The sequence below is a fragment of the Takifugu rubripes genome, chromosome 8 (assembly GCF_901000725.2).
Source record: "Takifugu rubripes chromosome 8, fTakRub1.2, whole genome shotgun sequence".
Classification (NCBI taxonomy): domain Eukaryota; kingdom Metazoa; phylum Chordata; class Actinopteri; order Tetraodontiformes; family Tetraodontidae; genus Takifugu; species Takifugu rubripes.
The window spans coordinates 940,977-958,897 of NC_042292.1; the positions used below are offsets into that span (position 1 = coordinate 940,977).

The 17,921-nt window shown below is 42.6% G+C and overlaps 2 protein-coding genes across 2 annotated transcripts; one reads left to right on the forward strand and one right to left on the reverse strand.

Moving 5' to 3' along the window:
• Positions 1-311: 311 nt before the first annotated feature.
• On the forward strand, positions 312-9,649 carry LOC101068793 (ubiquitin-protein ligase E3A). Its single transcript, XM_003977593.3, has 11 exons — positions 312-607; positions 1,249-1,293; positions 1,631-1,932; positions 2,219-3,465; positions 3,682-3,826; positions 4,576-4,781; positions 4,860-5,024; positions 5,185-5,340; positions 5,429-5,502; positions 5,705-5,848; positions 6,409-9,649. Exons 1-11 carry the CDS (start codon positions 531-533, stop codon positions 6,527-6,529), a joined length of 2,682 nt encoding a protein of 893 aa, XP_003977642.1. The 5' UTR covers positions 312-530; the 3' UTR covers positions 6,530-9,649.
• A 2,874-nt stretch (positions 9,650-12,523) lies between these two features.
• LOC101068564 (cyclic nucleotide-gated channel cone photoreceptor subunit alpha-like) lies at positions 12,524-17,492 on the reverse strand. The gene is made up of 7 exons (XM_011618780.2): positions 17,252-17,492; positions 16,338-16,410; positions 16,115-16,171; positions 15,244-15,426; positions 14,999-15,100; positions 14,809-14,915; positions 12,524-14,714 (listed from the first exon to the last, which is right to left on the reverse strand). Exons 2-7 carry the CDS (start codon positions 16,400-16,402, stop codon positions 13,354-13,356), a joined length of 1,875 nt encoding a protein of 624 aa, XP_011617082.2. The 5' UTR covers positions 16,403-16,410; positions 17,252-17,492; the 3' UTR covers positions 12,524-13,353.
• Between the last annotated feature and the right edge of the window lie 429 nt (positions 17,493-17,921).

Genomic DNA, 17,921 nt, shown 5'->3' on the forward strand with positions numbered 1-17,921 from the left:
TGATTTTTGTGTTTTTGATTATTAATATTATTGTTTTTCTTATTAACACTACTACTAATAATAACTACATACTGTTTCCATGTATGTGTATTGTGATTTTACTTGCTACTCAAATATCACTTTGTCCCAAGAACACATCTAAAAATGTCCAATTTGTATAAACATATGGCGTTTGGATGAACTAATTTCTTAAATCCCTTCTGCTCCGTCCATCCATCCATCCCAGTTTGTCGCTAGAGGGTGACGGTGAGAGTTCGGTCCGTGTCAGCTGTCCACTCCACTCCGGTACTTCTTGGAACCCCTCGCAATGCATTGTGGGGAGCGGGCCGTCGATGAAGTTGATTCAAGATGGCGGTGAACGTCAGGTGGAGGATAGAGCTTGCTGTGGGGAGGCCTTGAATGAAGTTTCCAATAGAATATTCTTCGTCTCTGTTCGTTTACACCAAAACCCATGTGGAGTTGAAGCTGTACGTGTACTCGGTGCATTCAAAAAGTAGCAGAATTACAAACAGCTGTGGATAAAGTCTCGTATGAATTCCGACAAGGAGGAGGACTGTGAGTGTGCGCCAGCACAGGCCGAGACCAGCCCTGAAGGAATACCTTATAGGTAGGCACGCACAGAGGAATGAGCCGGGGATGCTAGTTGAAACACTGGATCGCTAGCTAGCTGTTGCTACTAGTGGTGTGGATGTGCTGCTAGTTTTAGCCATTTATTTTCGTTAAATACATTTTAAGTATTAGTTGATGAATGCATGATTTTTTTTAGTTCATTGAATACGTCTATTTTTCCGATTGTTAATTATAACTTAAAGACGAAAAGTAGCCAACTGCTTTATATTAGCCTGCTAAGCCAGCGGTAGTTTAGGTTAGGATGTCAAGGTCCCTGTCAATTCTGCGGTTCGACTCGACCAATTGCACTTCATAGATCGAGGTGTAGACTATTGTTAAACAGGGATTTAATAAGCACAACCACACACGATTATTAACTGCCTCCACCTCTGGAAGAATTTGCTGTCTGTGGCTCTTAATTCCTCTTTTAGCTTAACTTTGTTGTCTGAAAGTGAAACACACCGGCTGCAAAACTGCATCTTCAGCTTTGATTTTCATGCCCTAGCTCAAACATGCTTTGTTGAAGCTCCAAATTGTGCTCATTACAGCTGAGACGTCTTAAATGCATCCAGGTTTTTGTTGAACTGATAATTAAAATGCGCAACCTGTTCTGATGTATGCATTGTTTTTGTAAATTAGAGATTACGAGGAGCCTGAAATAGAAAACCCAGAAGCAAGCCGAATGTAAGTAAAACCACATTTTATGTCTCCTCGGTCATATAGATCAATATTAACTGATTACTCTTGAGATGTTCTCTTTTTTTTAATACCTTTTCCCTTACATATTAAACTTTAGGATAGATAACTAGTTATCTTACATTAGTTATGACGTTTTTCCAAATTAATAAGGTTGGTGATGGGGTTGTAGAGCTGATTAAATAGTAAAATTGTTACAATTTGGACTGTGTATGATAATCAAGCAGAGATGTGTATCTTACCCAAATTTGTATGAAATGATGAGCAAGATGTTGGTTTCTTGGGTTATATCTATAAAGTGTGTATGTTTTTTCTCTGAATGCAGGAAGCGTGCAGCCGCCAAACATCTAATAGAGCGTTATTACCACCAGTTAACAGAAGGCTGTGGGAATGAGTTGTGCTCGAACTCATGGTGTGCCTCATCAGTCGGCTTCAACCGCATGGATAACAATGCAGCAGCGGTCAAAGCCCTGGAGCTCTACAAAGGCAATGCTAAACTATGTGACCCTCATCCCTCAAAGAAAGGCACTGCCTCAGCCTACCTGGAGAGCAGCACGCACAGTAATTCTGCCTGCAGCAACAGGAAGTTGAAGCAGGATTTTCACTCTGTAAGGGACAATTTCAAAGGTGAGACATGCAGCGTTTATAAAAAAAAAAAATAGGTCCGAATGTGCTCATCCACCATGCACTATTTTAGTCTTTATAAATTTTCCACAAAATCGAAAATCAGTGGTTTCGAAGAGTGTTGGAAACCAATGCATCCATATTGATTCTGTGTGCAGGAATCATGCAAAGATGCCAAAATGACTTTCATTTCTGTAAATGTCCTGTTCATAGTGCCTAGATGTGTCTACATCATGATCAATCCAATAATTCATATTTAATTAACATTGGGTTTTTTTTGTGTCTGTAGATATAAATTACTTGACAGAGGATAAAGTGTATGAGATCTTGGACATCTGTGGAAAGAAGGAAGATTACTCACCTCTAATCAGGGTAATAGGCCGCGTATTCTCAAGTGCCGAGGGTCTGGTGCAGAGCTTCCGGAGGTCCAAACCTCACACCAAGGAGGAGCTCAAGTCCCTCCAAGGCAAAGATGAGGATAAGGATGAGGATGAAAAGGAGGCAGCTGCGACCTCTTCTTCAGCGATGGAAGAGGATTCCCCTTCTTCATCATCGCGTCTCGGAGAGAGTTCTTCAGGGGAAAATGATGTCCAAAAGCTCGCCCCTGATGAAGTCTCTGTGGACATCGAAGCGGTACGCCGAGTCTACGACCGCCTTTTGTCCAATGAGAAGATAGAAGCCGCTTTTCTGAATGCACTGGTCTACCTCTCTCCAAATGTGGAGTGTGACCTGACATACCACAACGTTTATTCAAGAGACCCAAACTACCTGAACCTGTTTGTTATAGTCATGGAGAACAGCAACCTCCACAGCCCAGAGTACCTAGAGATAGCTCTCCCTCAGTTCTGTAAGGCCATGAGCAAACTTCCACTGGCAGCTCAGGCAAAGCTGGCGCGCTTGTGGTCGCACTACAGTGCCAAACAGATTCGACGCATGGTGGAGACCTTCCAACAACTCATCACCTATAAAGTGATTAGCAATGAGTTCAACAGCCGAAACCTGGTGAACGACGACGACGCCGTTGTGGCGGCCACCAAATGCTTGAAGATCGTCTACTATGCAAATGTCCTCGGAGGGGACCTCGATATGGAGCACAACGAGGAAGAGGATGATGAGCCTATCCCTGAGTCCAGCGAGCTCACCCTTCAGGAACTGCTGGGTGAGGAGCGGCGGAACAAAAAGGGTCCCCGAGTGGACCCATTGGAGACGGAATTAGGGATCAGAACCAACGATTGCCGGCGACCCCTCATTCCCTTTGAGGAATTTGTCAATGAACCTTTAAACGAGGTTTTGGAAATGGACAAAGACTACACGTTTTTTAAAGTTGAAACAGAAAATAAGTTCTCTTTTATGACCTGCCCTTTTATTCTGAATGCTGTCACCAAGAACTTAGGCCTGTACTATGACAACCGGATTCGCATGTACAGCGAGCGGCGTATCACTGTACTCTACAGCTTGGTACAGGGGCAGCAGCTCAACCCCTACCTGAGGCTCAAAGTTCGCCGAGACCACATCATTGACGACGCTCTCGTCAGGGTATGTGCAGCCAGGCCGAGGCACTTTCATTCATTTCAAGTTGAATTAGCATCCAGATTGTGTGGAATTGAAAGCTTGTACACCAAATACCCTAAAAAATAGAGTTTGGTATCATTTTTCCAAACAAACTTGAATTCAAATTTCTAAAAACGGTTCTTTTTTAGAAAAAAAAAAGCCGCATTGACACATTTCTGCTGTGCTTGTCTGTGTGTGTAGCTGGAAATGATAGCAATGGAGAACCCCGCAGACTTAAAGAAGCAGCTCTACGTGGAATTTGAAGGCGAGCAAGGTGTTGATGAAGGAGGAGTGTCCAAAGAGTTTTTTCAGCTGGTTGTTGAGGAGATCTTCAACCCTGACATTGGTAAGACAACAAACAAGGCTTCACTCTTCTCTGATGCCACTTTTCTAGCAGAGGAATTTATATAACTAATTGTCAGTAATTTATTTCCTAGATTGTCACCGTATTAAATGACCTCCTTTGTGGTTTTTTATTAAAAGCTTGTTGAACTTTTTATGTTGCAAAAATTGAGAGCGGTGGAGATATCAGACAGTCTTTGGAGGGTAGATATTCTTTATACAGGTTTGATTTTGCCAATAGTCCTACTCTGTACATGTCCTGTGTAAGTTATTGCTTCTAATTTACCAGTTGAGCCATGTTTCCCGTGCCGTGTTTCGGCACTTGGACCCTTGGTATTGTACATTAAATAATTTCCAGACTGTACTTCTCCCTCGCCAATCCAACAGTTTGGATTATTTAATGCTCCGTTGCTGGAGTGATATTTATGATTGTGCACGTTATTGAGTGCTGCTAATAAGATGTTTAGTAAAAAACTAAAGATATTCTTGCCTTGTATTTTCTTGTATACATGTGCAGTCCTAATGACACATATTTATGACAAAAAAGATTTTATATTAGAGTACTATTTTTAACTTTTAAGAAAATATCTCTTTGGATTGTATTTTGTTTTTATCGATGTTGAATTATCTGCTCAATGTTAAGTTTATTTATTATAAAATCTGTAAGGATTGATTCATAATATGTACAGTTTGTGAGTGGAGGGTGATCAAGAGCTTAAAAACATTGAAACTGTTTTTTTCTTCTTTTTCCAGGAATGTTTACGTATGATGAGCGCACAAAGCTGTTTTGGTTCAACCCTTCGTCATTTGAGAATGAGGGACAATACACGCTGATCGGCATTGTTCTCGGCCTAGCCATATATAACAACTGTATTCTGGATGTTCACTTTCCAATGGTGGTGTACAGGAAGCTGATGGGCAAGAAAGGAACATTTAGAGACTTGGCTGATGCCAACCCAGTAAGAACCTGCTCACCAGCCTTGGCTATCATTTGATGTGTAATGCTCCATCTGAAGAGGGTCTGTTGTGTTGTGAAGGTTTTGTACCAGAGCCTGAAGGAGCTGCTGGAGTACGAGGGCAGCGTGGAGGAGGACATGATGATCACCTTCCAGATTTCCCAGACAGATCTGTTTGGGAATCCACTGATGTATGATTTAAGGGAAAATGGGGACAAGATTCCAGTCACAAATGAAAACAGGAAGGTAAACTGAAACTATTACATATTTTTAAATGATATTCTTTATTGGCCTGACAAGGTGGCTCAGAATCAACGCAGAATAGATCTCACGGTATCTGTGTAGGTGATTGTGTTTAACAGTCAGGAGGAATGATCTGGATGTGCTCGTCGATGTGTTTGTGCAGGAGTTTGTGGCGCAGTATGCAGATTATATGGTGAACAAAAGCGTGGAGAAGCAGTTCAAAGCATTCAGGAGAGGCTTCCACATGGTCACCAACGAGTCGCCTCTCAAATATTTGTTCAGACCAGAAGAAATCGAGCTCCTAATCTGTGGAAGCAGAGTAAGATTGTATTTTAGACGTGGATTTTACATTTATTTTGTTTGGTCAACTTTGCAAACTAACTCTTGCCGTGTTTTCTGTAATACAGAAATTGGATTTTCTTGCCCTTGAAGAAACGACAGAGTATGACGGAGGCTATAACAGAGATTCTCGAATCATCAAGTAAGAATTTGTATAAATTGATTTTCGTTCGTGCCTTTGCTGGCATTAGCTAACATCAAGATACTGTATATTTGCAGCTTTGTGGAGCGTTTGTGCCAGATGAAATGTAGTTTTTTTTATATTTTGAATGATCTAATCTTTAAAGCCATCCTGGGACTTTGCAGATATTTTAAAAAAAATGGTAAATTGTGCTTATTTGAAGAGAGTTTTGGGAGACGTTACACTCATTTGGTGAGGAGCAGAAACGCCTATTTCTGCAGTTCACCACTGGCACTGACAGAGCACCTGTGGGTGGGCTGGGCAAGCTGAAGATGATCATCGCCAAAAACGGCCCTGACACAGACAGGTGAGCCTCCTCTATACTGTACTCTACCCCGTTCAGGCATGACATTATGACGGCTGACGTGAATAACACCCATTATCTGTTCATCAGTAGAATGTATATTAATCAGTGGGGGCGGGGGGGGGGGGGCGGTTCGCTATCAACGCTGTCGATGCCAAAGTGTGGTGATGCGTTGCATGATAATTGCCTTGTTTTTGCCCCAACATTAGCATCAGGGGTGGCGCACGCCTGTTTCTGTTACAACAACAGTGAAACGAGCTGCATTATAACGCGGCGATCTTTATCCCACCCGATCTACCCGCTCCCTGGACACAGCGGGATTTTATTTTGGTTCGCTTTGATTTTGTTCGTTTGATTTTATTTGAATCCGTCAGTGTGCACAATGTATTTGAATGTTAAACTGTTAAAGACCTCTGATTAATGAATTTGCGTTATGTGCCCATCTCGCTGCAGGATAACATATTCAGAAGATCGTTTTGATGAATTATTATAGCCCTTCAGTATTATTAAAGACAGTATGTATGGCTTCTCTTACTTAGTTGACACGGTTTTGGTCTTTGCAGGTTACCGACATCTCACACTTGCTTTAACGTGCTGCTGCTGCCTGAGTACAGCAGCAAGGAGAAGCTGAGAGAGAGACTGCTGAAAGCCATCACCTATGCCAAAGGTTTTGGTATGCTCTGAGCCCCCACCTCCAAACACCACGGGAACGGACTTCTTCTCAGAAAGCCCAACATGCCCTGCCCCATCCTGCCTGTTAACATACAATGTACAAGGTGACAAGACAGACCAGAGTATGTTTGTGAATCACACTTGAAGCGTCGATGATGAATGAATGGCTTGAGTAGAGTGTTCTTGTAGTTGTTCTGTTGTCTCTTCATCATCCCACATCTTTTAGTGTAAGCACAGCGTGAGACCCTCTCTTCAACCCCCCCCCCCCCCTTCCAAACACCCAGTCGTTCATTACATTTTGTGAATGTACCACAGCCTTCACATCTTTTTTCAATGTACAGAGAGGTTAATTTCCTTATTATTTATTTAAAAGATAAAATGGGTTATTTTTCATGCCTGTCTGTTGTGATAGCTACTCTACTTGGGAAAAAGAGGATTGTTACCCTATTAAGTACGTTTAGGCAGATGCATTTTCAATTCAACAAAAAAATGATTTTATTGAACAAAAAATTTATAATAGCTCTGAATTATTTGACGAAAGACCTCTGTCGAAAATGGACTCGTAGTCTTTCCCTCGAAATTCCCAAACGAACAAGCAGATTTCTACGATCCTCCAGTCATTTGTCTGTTTCTGCTATTTCTCCTCAACTACACATTTGGAAAATCGACTGTCATAAATGGCATATTCTAAAATATCCATTTTTCTGGGGCCATTATGGATTACGTTCATCTCAATAGGGGAAGGGAACAGGTTGGACAAAGATCGCATCAGAGCTGTGTAAGTGCACTTAGACATTCTCAGAATGTTTGTTTTTCTGGCCACAGGTTGCCATGATTGTTTGAAACCTTTTATTTCCATGTCTTCCTGTGTTGATGATTCTAAATAAAAACAGTATTTATATATCAGTGCAGTTGGAAGGCTACTATATTGTGCACATTCTGGAGGATGTAGGCTAGTCTTCAGTCATAGAGGTCGAGGACACTGAGCTATTGTTGTGCCAACTCGTCTGAATCCTAACTATTTTGCTGCGTACTTCTGGGTCATGCTAGATTAAACTGACTCAGTGAGTATAAATGACTTGTAGTCATAACTGTAGTGTGCACTAAAAAGCAATCCCAGAGTTATCTTAGCTGGTTGGCTTGGTTATACCTGTGTCTATTTTTATCTAAACTATGTTGACGGACAACAATAAAGCAACCTGACAATTGATAATAGTGCCATTCAACAACCACAGCTTCTTATTCCCTGTTGAACAAAGTAGAAAACAGCTGTTTTAATCTGTTTAATAGTTGGTGGAAAGCAACATTTGAATCTGTGGGATTGGAACCAACAAAATTCTATTCCTTTCATATAGGTTCCAGTTTATGTAGAATGACGGCGTTAGAGTGGATACACAATTGTGATCTGGTGTACATTTGGAATATTAATGAATGAAAACGGGTGTAAATGCTCTCTTGACTGATTGCACCTGTTCAACCATTGAAACTGTTGGTGTTCAACACCATTTCAAAAAAAAAATTCAACTGTGAAGTCATTTCCCCAGAGACCAGGCTGCTCCTTCCTACTGCTACTGAACTGAATTGGCTGCATCTGCAATGGACTCACAATATTGTCTCCAATTTCCTTTTTTTTTCTTTTTTTTAATTTTTTTTTTTTACATTTCTAGTTTCAGATCTTGTCAACTGCGACCTTTCTGCATCCATTTGCTCTGTTTTGTAAAAAGAAAAATCAATTATTTTGATTGGTCTTTGCTTCCATTGGATTCCGGTCATTGATTCATTTCAGTGCGGTACTATAGAACTTGAAATTTGATATGTAACTCTGCTTTGTGTCCATGCTTGATTTATAAGGTAAATTAATACTGAACAAACTCAAGCACATTTCAAAAGCCTGCTAACTGATAGAAACTGAAGTCAGTAGCACGTGTACTTAAAAGACTAATAAATCGCCACTCATCAAAAACTTTCTATCTTGTTGCTCATAAACCATCTGCATCCTCACTGCTCAGGAGCTTTTCTTTTACATAAAGATTTGTGCAGCTACGGGAAAAAATGTTCAAACAGTTCCTCAAACATTGGCACTCAATGTGTGATTTAAACACTGCTAAAAACCGGGACAGCCTGAGAACCACATTTAGATCCAACACCAGAGAAAAGCTCTGAACACAGATAGGCTAACCGTCTGATTAGAACCCAAAGATGTGACTAGTTGTTGTGTCCTAATGTGCAATTCCTTGACAGCAACATTGTAGCACAGCAGTGGTACAGCCTTTAAGATCACTGTGGAACACATGCATCCATAAAGATCCCAGTGTGCAACAGCCACCGGCCATCAGTAAAAGATGAATGTATACCAACACGATGCAACTTTTACTTTCTCTAGTCGGTGAAAATTGGTGGCAAATATCTGGATCTTGTGCTATAATTTCTTTACTCTCTGGTACAAACCTTTTTTGAAAAGGATTTTAATCTGTATGTACGTTCACAAAGACATCTGATTTCTCTGAAAACGACGCACTGGCATCCTCCAGACTACTGCTGTTAACTGGGTCCTGAAGCCTGCTTCGATCACAGCAGGCCTAAATTGCCAACACCCACGTGGCAACTTTAAAAGTTGATTTTTAGAATTTAAAACTTAATTTTCTTCACTTTTATTTTTTAGATTGCAGAGATGAGATGCAGATACATCACAGTGGTACACACCCACCCAGAGTTTTCAAAAAAAATGCTTTTAGCCAAACCTGGTTGTGTTTTTAAGGGGGGTTTATGTTAAACAATCCATATTTTTAAATGTCAATTGGAGTTGGTAGAAAGAGTGCCTAAAATGTACATTGCAGTTGCCCTCTTAGCTTATGTTGTTACACTGTGGTCCCTGTCCATCATGTGGCGCTGTGCAGGTAAAGTCCAGGTGTGGTTTCAGCTGTGTGGAACATTACTCTGTAACTCTGTCTTGTATTGCTGAAGATGCTGCTGTCCTGGTTATGTGGAAACAGTCTGAGAGCCTATAGAGTGGGTGGGCGGGAAGGAGGGGAAGGCGTTTTTAAAAGATTTGAACATATGAAAGGCCGAAAGTCCCTGAAAAAGTCCCCTGTGAAAAAATGCTAAATAAAGATGACTGCTTTTTTCAACTTTTATTGTCTCTTTCCCTTGATTTTAGCCTTGTGCTACCTGTGGAGTTTTTGAAGCATCTCGCTGTCATGATTCTCACATTTGCTGCTTAAAATATGTAGCACTCAATACACTGAGTAATTCAAGATTCAAGAGTACTTTATTGATCCCTTTAGGGGGTGTCCACCAGGGAAATTAGCATCTCCAAAGATCTACAAGCATCTACAAAATTTCCCACCACCATTACACCCCATTAAACCTATTAAAGATAATAAAAATAGAATAAAATAAGAAATAAAATAGAATAAATTAAATAGAATATGAATATAAATATAAAACTATAAAAATGTTCCAGTTCTCCTGTTGGCCCTCCTCCCTCCCTGTGAGGAGTTGAACAGCCTGATGGCTCGGGGGATGAATGAGTTCCCCAGTCTGTTGGTCCTGAACTTGGGGAGGCGCAGCCTCTGGCTGATCAGGCTTCTCTGGCTGTGGATGACAGTGTGCAGAGGGTGGCGGACATTGTCCATGATGCTCCGCAGCTTGTCAATAGTTCTCCTCTCTGCCACTGTCGCCAGAGGTTTCAGCTTCATCCCCACCACCGAGCTGGCCCGCCTGATCAGCTTCTCCAGCCTGGAGAGGTCTGCTTTTGTCACACTCCCCCCCCAGCACACCACAGCGTAGGACAGGATGCTGGCGAGCACAGACTGGTCGAACATCCAGAGGAGTTTCCTCCAGATGTTGAAGGATCTGAGTCTCCTCAGGAAGTACATCCTGCTCTGGGTCTTCTTGTACAGCTGCCTCGTGTTGCTTGTCCAGTCCAGCCTGTTGTCCAGCCACAGCCCAAGATATTTGTAGGTCTGCACGCCCTCCACCTCCTCCGTTCCTATCTGAACTGGTCTAGGTCTCGGTCGGTCCCTCCCAAAGTCAATGACCAGTTCTTTGGTTTTAGAGGTGTGGAGCTGCAGACCGTTGTTGTGGCACCAGGCAACAAAGTCCCTCACCAGGCACCGGTACTCCTCCTCTTGGTCGTCTCTGATACAGCCAACGATGGCTGTGTCATCAGCGAACTTCTGAATGTGACACATTTCAGAGTTGTAACAGAAGTCCGAGGTGTACAGAGTGAAGAGGATGGGGGACAGCACAGTCCCCTGTGGAGCCCCGATGCTGCTGACCACAGTGTCAGACGTGATGTCCTTCATCCTGATGAACTGCGGCCTGTCGGTGAGGTAGCTGGAGATCCAAGCAACCAGGCAGGGGTCCACTCGCATCTGTAGAAGCTTGTCCTGTAGGACAAGGGGCTGGATCGTGTTGAAGGCACTCGAGAAATCCAAAAAGAGGATTCTCACTGTGCCACTCCCCTTGTCCAGATGCGAGTGGACTCGGTGCAGCAGGTAGATCATGGCGTCCTCTACACCGACCTTGTCCCGGTAGGCGAACTGTAAGGAGTCCTCAGCGTGCTGCACCTGGGGCCTGAGGAGGTTGAGGAAGAGCCGCTCCAGAGTCTTCATCAGATGTGAGGTGAGTGCCACCGGCCGGAAGTCGTTCAGCTCACTCGGTCTGTTCTTCTTGGGGACAGGAATGATGCAGAACGTCTTCCATAAGGTGGGCACTTTCCCCAGCTCCAGGCTGAGGTTGAAGACCCGTTGTAGCGGCTCCCCGAGTTCAGCAGCGCAGGTCTTGAGGAGCCAGGGACAGACTCTATCCGGTCCAGCTGCTTTTCGGGGCCGGAGCTTCCTCAGTTCTCCCCTCACCTGGTCAGCCGTGAAGCAGGGAGGATGTGGGGATGGTGAGAGCAGGGGGATGCAGGGAGGATGTGGAGATGGTGAGAGCAGGGGGATGGGGGTGGTAGAAGGTGGAAGGGTGGGAGGAGGGAGGTCAGCAGAGGGAGGGGAGGTGGAGGAGGGAGGAGGGGAGGCGGGGTTGGGGGAAGTTGTGGTGGGTAGCTGGTTGGAGGGAGGGGGGAGGGGGGGTAGAGGGGAGCTCGGCTGCTGGGGAGGGGGTGGAGGGGAGCTGGGCTGCTGAGGTGGGGGGCAGAGGATTGGAGTGGAGTGGGCTGACTGAACCTGTTGAAGAATTGGTTCAGGTCGTTTGCCCTCTCCACTCCTCCCCCTTTCGTGCTGGTCTTGGCTTTGTGACCAGTGATGGTCCTGACACCTTCCCAGACGTCCCGCATGTGGTTATCAGCCAGCTTCTTCTCCACCTTCTTCCTGTAGGTGTTCTTCGCCTCCTTCAAGCAGCGTTTCACCTCCCTCTGCGCTTCTTTCATCTCCTCCCTGTCTTTATTTCTGAAGGCCTTTTTCTTCTGATTGAGGACATCCTTGACTTCCTGTGTTACCCATGGCTTATTGTTAGGATAACACTGTACAGTCTTGGTGGGGACAACCACATCTACACAGAAGTTGAGGTAGTCTGTGAGACGGTAATTGTAGCAAAGCAGTCCAAGACATCCTCCAGGAAGGATGTGTTCTATCCTCAGTTGCTACTATTAAAATGTCAGTTCAACCATACAGTTTATTATGAAGAAATGACTAAAAATGACCTTGTTGCATTAGTATCCACAGCCTTAAACTAATTCTTAAAATGTCTTTTGTCTTGTAAAAATATAAATATATGTTGGATGATAAATATGGGCATTTTTTTGCTGCTATAGTTTTTTTTCCCCCCCTTCTCACAATATAGAAAAAATAATTCCATGGTGTTAAGAAGGTTAGTGTTTCCATATTGTGCTGTATCTTTATGTGCTTTTCCACATCTTCAGAAATAAGAGCTAATGTGTGTGTGTGGACCAGATACACTAATTCCATAAAGGTCTGCCCAGCTTTAATGATGCCAAAATCCTACAAATAGCCTTAAGATGTCCATGAAGTCAAATATGTTCCTGAATGCTACCCGGTGTAGCTCACTGAGGAATGTTAATTCTATTTAAGAATACGAAACATCATTTTATGTAGTGATTTATTGAATAACTGAGTGGTCATTTAAATTTTTACATTAATTAATTTCTCAAAGGAAGCCCCTTTGAACATATCAAACCTGGTAATAGGCTTTGAAATCCATACTTCTACAAATATTATGAAGGAATAATAAAATGGAAAAGAGCTATACAGTATAAACATATACAGATTTAGCAGTTCTTTTACTGTACCTCAGGAAGGGGACTAGAATTTGGAGCTTTCCATTATTTTTTGAAGACTCAACTCAAATGACTTCATGAAGTCAAATACGTGATCTAACATGATAGCAAATTCACAGATTTTAGATTACTCTTCCACTTTGACCTTATCAGGGTGGTGGGGTGATTCTATCCTGGCAGACACACTCGCACCTTGGAATTTGGGGCATCTTCCCCTGTTTTGGTAAACTGCAGTCTTCACACAGATCCCTAATACCTCCATGGACAGGTCTTTAAAAAACAATTTTGTCATTCTATTTCTGACTATGCTGATGTTGTTCCAATGTTCAAATTTTTCTTTTTTTGATGCTATAAAAATGGGCTGAAAATGATTGATTCAGTATTGTGTAGGGGATGTGAGAAAAAGCCTCTTGAATAAGAGATGGAACAAGCTAAAGAAAACTTCCAGGAAGTCCAACCTATGGAATAACCACGACCCCAATGACTGAGCATCTTCGGAGATGACAGTAATATTGAGCAGCGTGCACATTTTCACGTGACAAAACCCAGAGTCTTGGTTGAGTTCCTGAGGTAAGCAGAAGCATAAAGGTAAGTCCTACTCGTCATCTGATCTGAGAATCCGGACCTCATTTGACAGATTACTGAGCCTTTGTTTCAGTTTACGCTGAGATGATTCGTATTGGTTCAACATCTTTCGAAATTTGGTCGTCATGACCTCAAGGGTGGTTTCGACCTGGTTAACTTTAACCTCCATGTCTTTGGCATCCGTTGCGTTCACCAATGACTCATCTATGAGATTATCTTTCATCAGAATGGATCTTCCCTTCTCTTCTAATGCATATTTGGCGTCCGGATACTCAATGAGGGCCTCCATCAGGTCTTCTTTGGACAGGGCAAATAGATCAGAATACCCTACACTTCGGATGTTGGCTGTTCTTCTGTTCCCTGCTTTACTTCCCTTGATTCCAAGGATGCTAATTTCTCCAAAGTACGCTCCATCGCTGAGGACCACAAACTGTGTAACTCCATCATCTGCTACTACAGCTAGCTTCCCTTCTTTGATAATGTACATTTCCTTGCCGATGTCCCCCTTTTTACAAATGTAGTCACCAGGACTGAAAACCTGAGGCTGGAGTTTCAGGACCAGCTCAATGAGCAGTCCGGCTTCGCAGTCTTGAAAGATGCGAACTTTTCTCAAGGTTTCCAAATGCACATTGATGGCAATCTCAGCCTTTAGCTTATCTGGTAGGTTTCTCAGCACCTGTTTCTCATCGCAGGTTTTGTCCTCCGTCCAAAGGTAATCGAACCACTTCACCACCCTGGCTTCAAGGGATTTGCTGACCTTCCTGAATTGCATGTACTGCTTAATGGAGTCGATCTTAGCCTGGAACTCCACACGTGCAGCACTCATATTGGAAATCATCGCACCGACGTTGCCTACGATTGTGGCGAAGATCAAAACTCCTGTGAGGAAGTCAAGCACCACAAAAAAATACTCGATGTCTCGGACCGGAGGCGGTGTCTCGCCGATCGTGGTCAGGGTCAGAGTGGACCAGTAAAAGCAGTAGATGTACTGCCTGGCTAGACGCGCAAACTCAGGATTGTTGGCGGTCATCGGATAAACCCAGGTGTCGGAGCCGAAACCGAGTATTTTGGAAATGGCAAAATACAGGCAGCCGTTCCAGTGGATGATAATGATGATGTAAAGCACCAGATTACCAATACGAAAAATGTTGGGGAAATTGGTTCGAGTTTCCGTCCGATCAAAGAACTCAAAGAGTCGGGGCAACCTGAAGAGACGGTTGAACCTCCACTCTGGGTTGTCGATTCCGATGTAGAGGTATACAATGTCAGTGGGAATTATTGATAAAATATCCAATTTGAACTGTTGTGTCTTCATGTACTTTTCTTTCAAGATCTTTGCGTCCTTAACAAGAAGTCCTTGCTCCAGAAACCCTGTTGGACACATGAGTGGAGGAATTTTTTGGACGATATACTCAGCATTATCTCTATTCACACTCTTGATAATTGAGTAATCTCCATCACCAACCTGTCCTGGCTCTCACAAAGGTATCAATGTAATATAGGATGTCTGAGGCACCATCTAGAGACATCCACAGGACTGTGTTTTTGTACTGTAGTTCATTAAAACAAGACCTGAAAGAAGAAAAAACAAGCAAATCTGACTTCTGAAAGAACCACAATATAATCTGGAAAATTAAAATCTGATGGTTTCAAACCTGGCCACCAGTAAGATCAGGTTGTAGAACACTGCAATTGCTATTGTGCACAGCCAGTAATAGTAGGTGTCTGTGGCAGGGTCCATGATCCACACCTCTTTTCTAATTAGCAAGAGAATTTGGAACAGGAATAATATTGTTATACATGTGCAGATAGACACATTAGCATAAAGACTTAGGTACAGGTACGTTTTGTCCTCTGGTCAATTCAAAACACATGGAGATCACACCAATTTACGACTTACGGTTCTTCTTTTTTTGCATCCTTTTTGTCATCTTTCTTGTCATCTTTCTTGTCATCTTTCTTGTCATCCTTCTTGTCATCCTTCTTCTCATCTTTCTTCTCATCCTTCTTCTCATCCTTCTTCTCATCTTTCTTCTCATCCTTCTTCTCATCTTTCTTCTCATCCTTCTTCTCATCTTTTTTCCTGTGAATATCCAGAAAAGCAAGTAAATTCCCCATAAAATGGTAAATGACAAGGCTATACGTGTCAACATTCAAAACCTAAATCACAATAAAAATACCTTCCAGGCAAAAATGCAGCTCTAAGTGCTTAAAATGATCATGTAATTTTAAAAAAAGTCCAAAACATACATCAAATCCAGCACAGCCCCATGGTTTAGTATCTATCTTGATTGAAATATTTGCACATACAAAATGACTGTCAACATAAATTAAACTCAGATAAGAGGAAGCCCTCAGTTATACTGACAGGTTGTTTGAGCACTCAAGAGCAGTAGTACAAAAAACAAAGTTGCAGGAGAAGGTTATGATGTTTGTTATGCCTCAGGGGGCTGATCTGAGGGCCCCAGCGTCTGTAAAGTTGCCCTGGCTGAGGCCTTTCAGAGCTCTTTTTAGAAGCTGGATCATTAAAGGTGCCAGGGCCAGCGTTCTGTCCCCAGTCCTGCGGGAGATTTGTGAGCAGTCTCAAATATGTTGACGGTCTTCTGCAGAGAGCCTACAATAACCGACAACCTCACTGTTTACACTGAACTCAACTTCTTTATGATAATAAATGTCCGAGTATGTGCAAAGAATCAACTGAATTGACTCTAATGCGGATGGCGGAACGACTGCATCCCCCTGTGAAGCGGGTCGACGGTGCATCACCTCACCCGTCGTTGTTGTTGCAGCTGTTTGTGTTCCGTGCAGCCAAAGGCCACGGGCCTTCACTGAGTGGAGCGATGAAATCAATAAAAGAAGAACAGCAATTGATCAGCATTACAAAGGTGTTTTTATATTCTCTTATTGCAACTGCTGCTTGTCATATGATCTCTTGAGCAATGTAAAATGTGTTGCACTGTTGGTGTCAGTGTTAAAACTGTGGTTTGGCCTCACCTGCTTCCCGTAGTCATCATCCTGGACCCTGAGGGACCAACACCGCCTCTCCCCAAATGCACCATAGTGACCACTTAGGGAAAATAAGACCGACATATTAACTTGTAGCCGCACTGAAGTCCACTTAAGGTCCAAGTGACCTATGACCCTGGTCACACAGAGGTGATGTCAATCAGGAGTCTATCTCACTTGTAACACACTGCCAGCTATTACTCCAGTAATTACCCTGGATTTTACATGAATGTTTCAGGGTTTTTAACCCCTTCACTTCCTAGATATAGATATAATAGAACAAATAATATAGTGAACTGGTTCTCATTAGTAACTGGAAAAGGCATTGAAGCTTTTGGGTGCAAATCACTAATTATTGGCAATCCCTCTATCCTATCTATTCTACAGCATTGTGCTGCGTTCCGGATATTTCTTAGCTTTCCACTGTGACACTGCTGTCTCTAACAACAGCAACGTGGTTTACAGAAGGCTAAAAAGATTTTGCGGCATTCTTAGCAGCGACCTGTATATCTGATACATTGATGACCTTATATGGTATAGAACAGATAACAGGTTAGTTATGTTCATGATTCCAATTTAAACCCTGTTTAAACCCCAATTTAAACCCTAAATCACACTGAACATACAGACATTCACTATGCTCACATACATGAATGTATACATATTTACAGTATATATTCACACACTCGTAATCTTCAAAGGCAGTATCACACTCAGATCTGCTGATAAACAGAGGAAACACCATTTAGTCCTATTAGCCCTGAATGTTTCCTCTTTAGCACTGTAAACTCAAATCCTTTTCTCACAGATTACTTTGGCTAAATTTAGATCGAGACCTGAAAATCGAGAACAAACACGTTTTTTTTGCTTGTTGAGTGATCACAATGCTAATATCGTTCTACCTGAGTGGGAACGCTGTTGACAAGCAGTGAGGAGAGATCAAACCCAGCTCAGAATAAATCCCATAATAGTTCTTCTGCCTTGGTACGTAGCATTTGGCTGGTGTGAGCTGCTGTCCTGTCTCTGAGCGATCCAAAGGGACCCTGATGGTTTATGCCATCCATCAATAGATGTAACAGGAGCAAACAGCACTCATGATCTCTTGTGGAAGATATTGTCCTCTGCTTTGGAGCAGCTTTCTGTTTATCCACTCCAACAGAGGATAAGAGAGAGGGGGGAGAGGGGGAGGACAGAAGTGGAGGAAGTGGGATTGAGCCTACCAGGAAGGCATGCACACGATGGCAGCAAGTAACATTGCATAGTGTCTATAGTTTCTTTACTTTTTATGCTTACCTTTATTTTGCTACACAGATTAAAAACGTGAAATGATGCAAAAAGGTCAGCTCACAATTTATAACTCGCAACTCGGATAAGCCAGAACTGTAAAATCACCCCACAGATAAATCACTCAAGTACACTGATTTCCTGAATACAGCACAAAATCTGCTGAACAATGTTTTCAGCACCTTTTCCAAACTAGACCATGAATAATCCGATCATTTCAGTCTGAAAAGACTCACTTTGGTCCTTCACTAAAGTTCATATACATGCATAATTTAGTTTAGATCATAT

What these genes read in the sequence shown, in the direction of transcription:
- LOC101068793 (XM_003977593.3), top strand. Translation starts at nt 531, where the DNA reads ATGAATTCCGACAAGGAGGAGGACTGTGAGTGTGCGCCAGCACAGGCC. An exon ending in GATCTTCAACCCTGACATTG is followed by an intron (nt 3,827 to 4,575) that starts GTAAGACAACAA and finishes TTCTTTTTCCAG; the next exon opens with GAATGTTTACGTATGATGAG. An exon ending in TCCTAATCTGTGGAAGCAGA is followed by an intron (nt 5,341 to 5,428) that starts GTAAGATTGTAT and finishes TCTGTAATACAG; the next exon opens with AAATTGGATTTTCTTGCCCT.
- LOC101068564 (XM_011618780.2), bottom strand. Translation starts at nt 16,402, where the DNA reads ATGGTGCATTTGGGGAGAGGCGGTGTTGGTCCCTCAGGGTCCAGGATG. An exon ending in GATGCAAAAAAAGAAGAACC is followed by an intron (nt 15,101 to 15,243) that starts GTAAGTCGTAAA and finishes CTTGCTAATTAG; the next exon opens with AAAAGAGGTGTGGATCATGG. An exon ending in CTTTGTGAGAGCCAGGACAG is followed by an intron (nt 14,715 to 14,808) that starts GTTGGTGATGGA and finishes TGTGTCCAACAG; the next exon opens with GGTTTCTGGAGCAAGGACTT.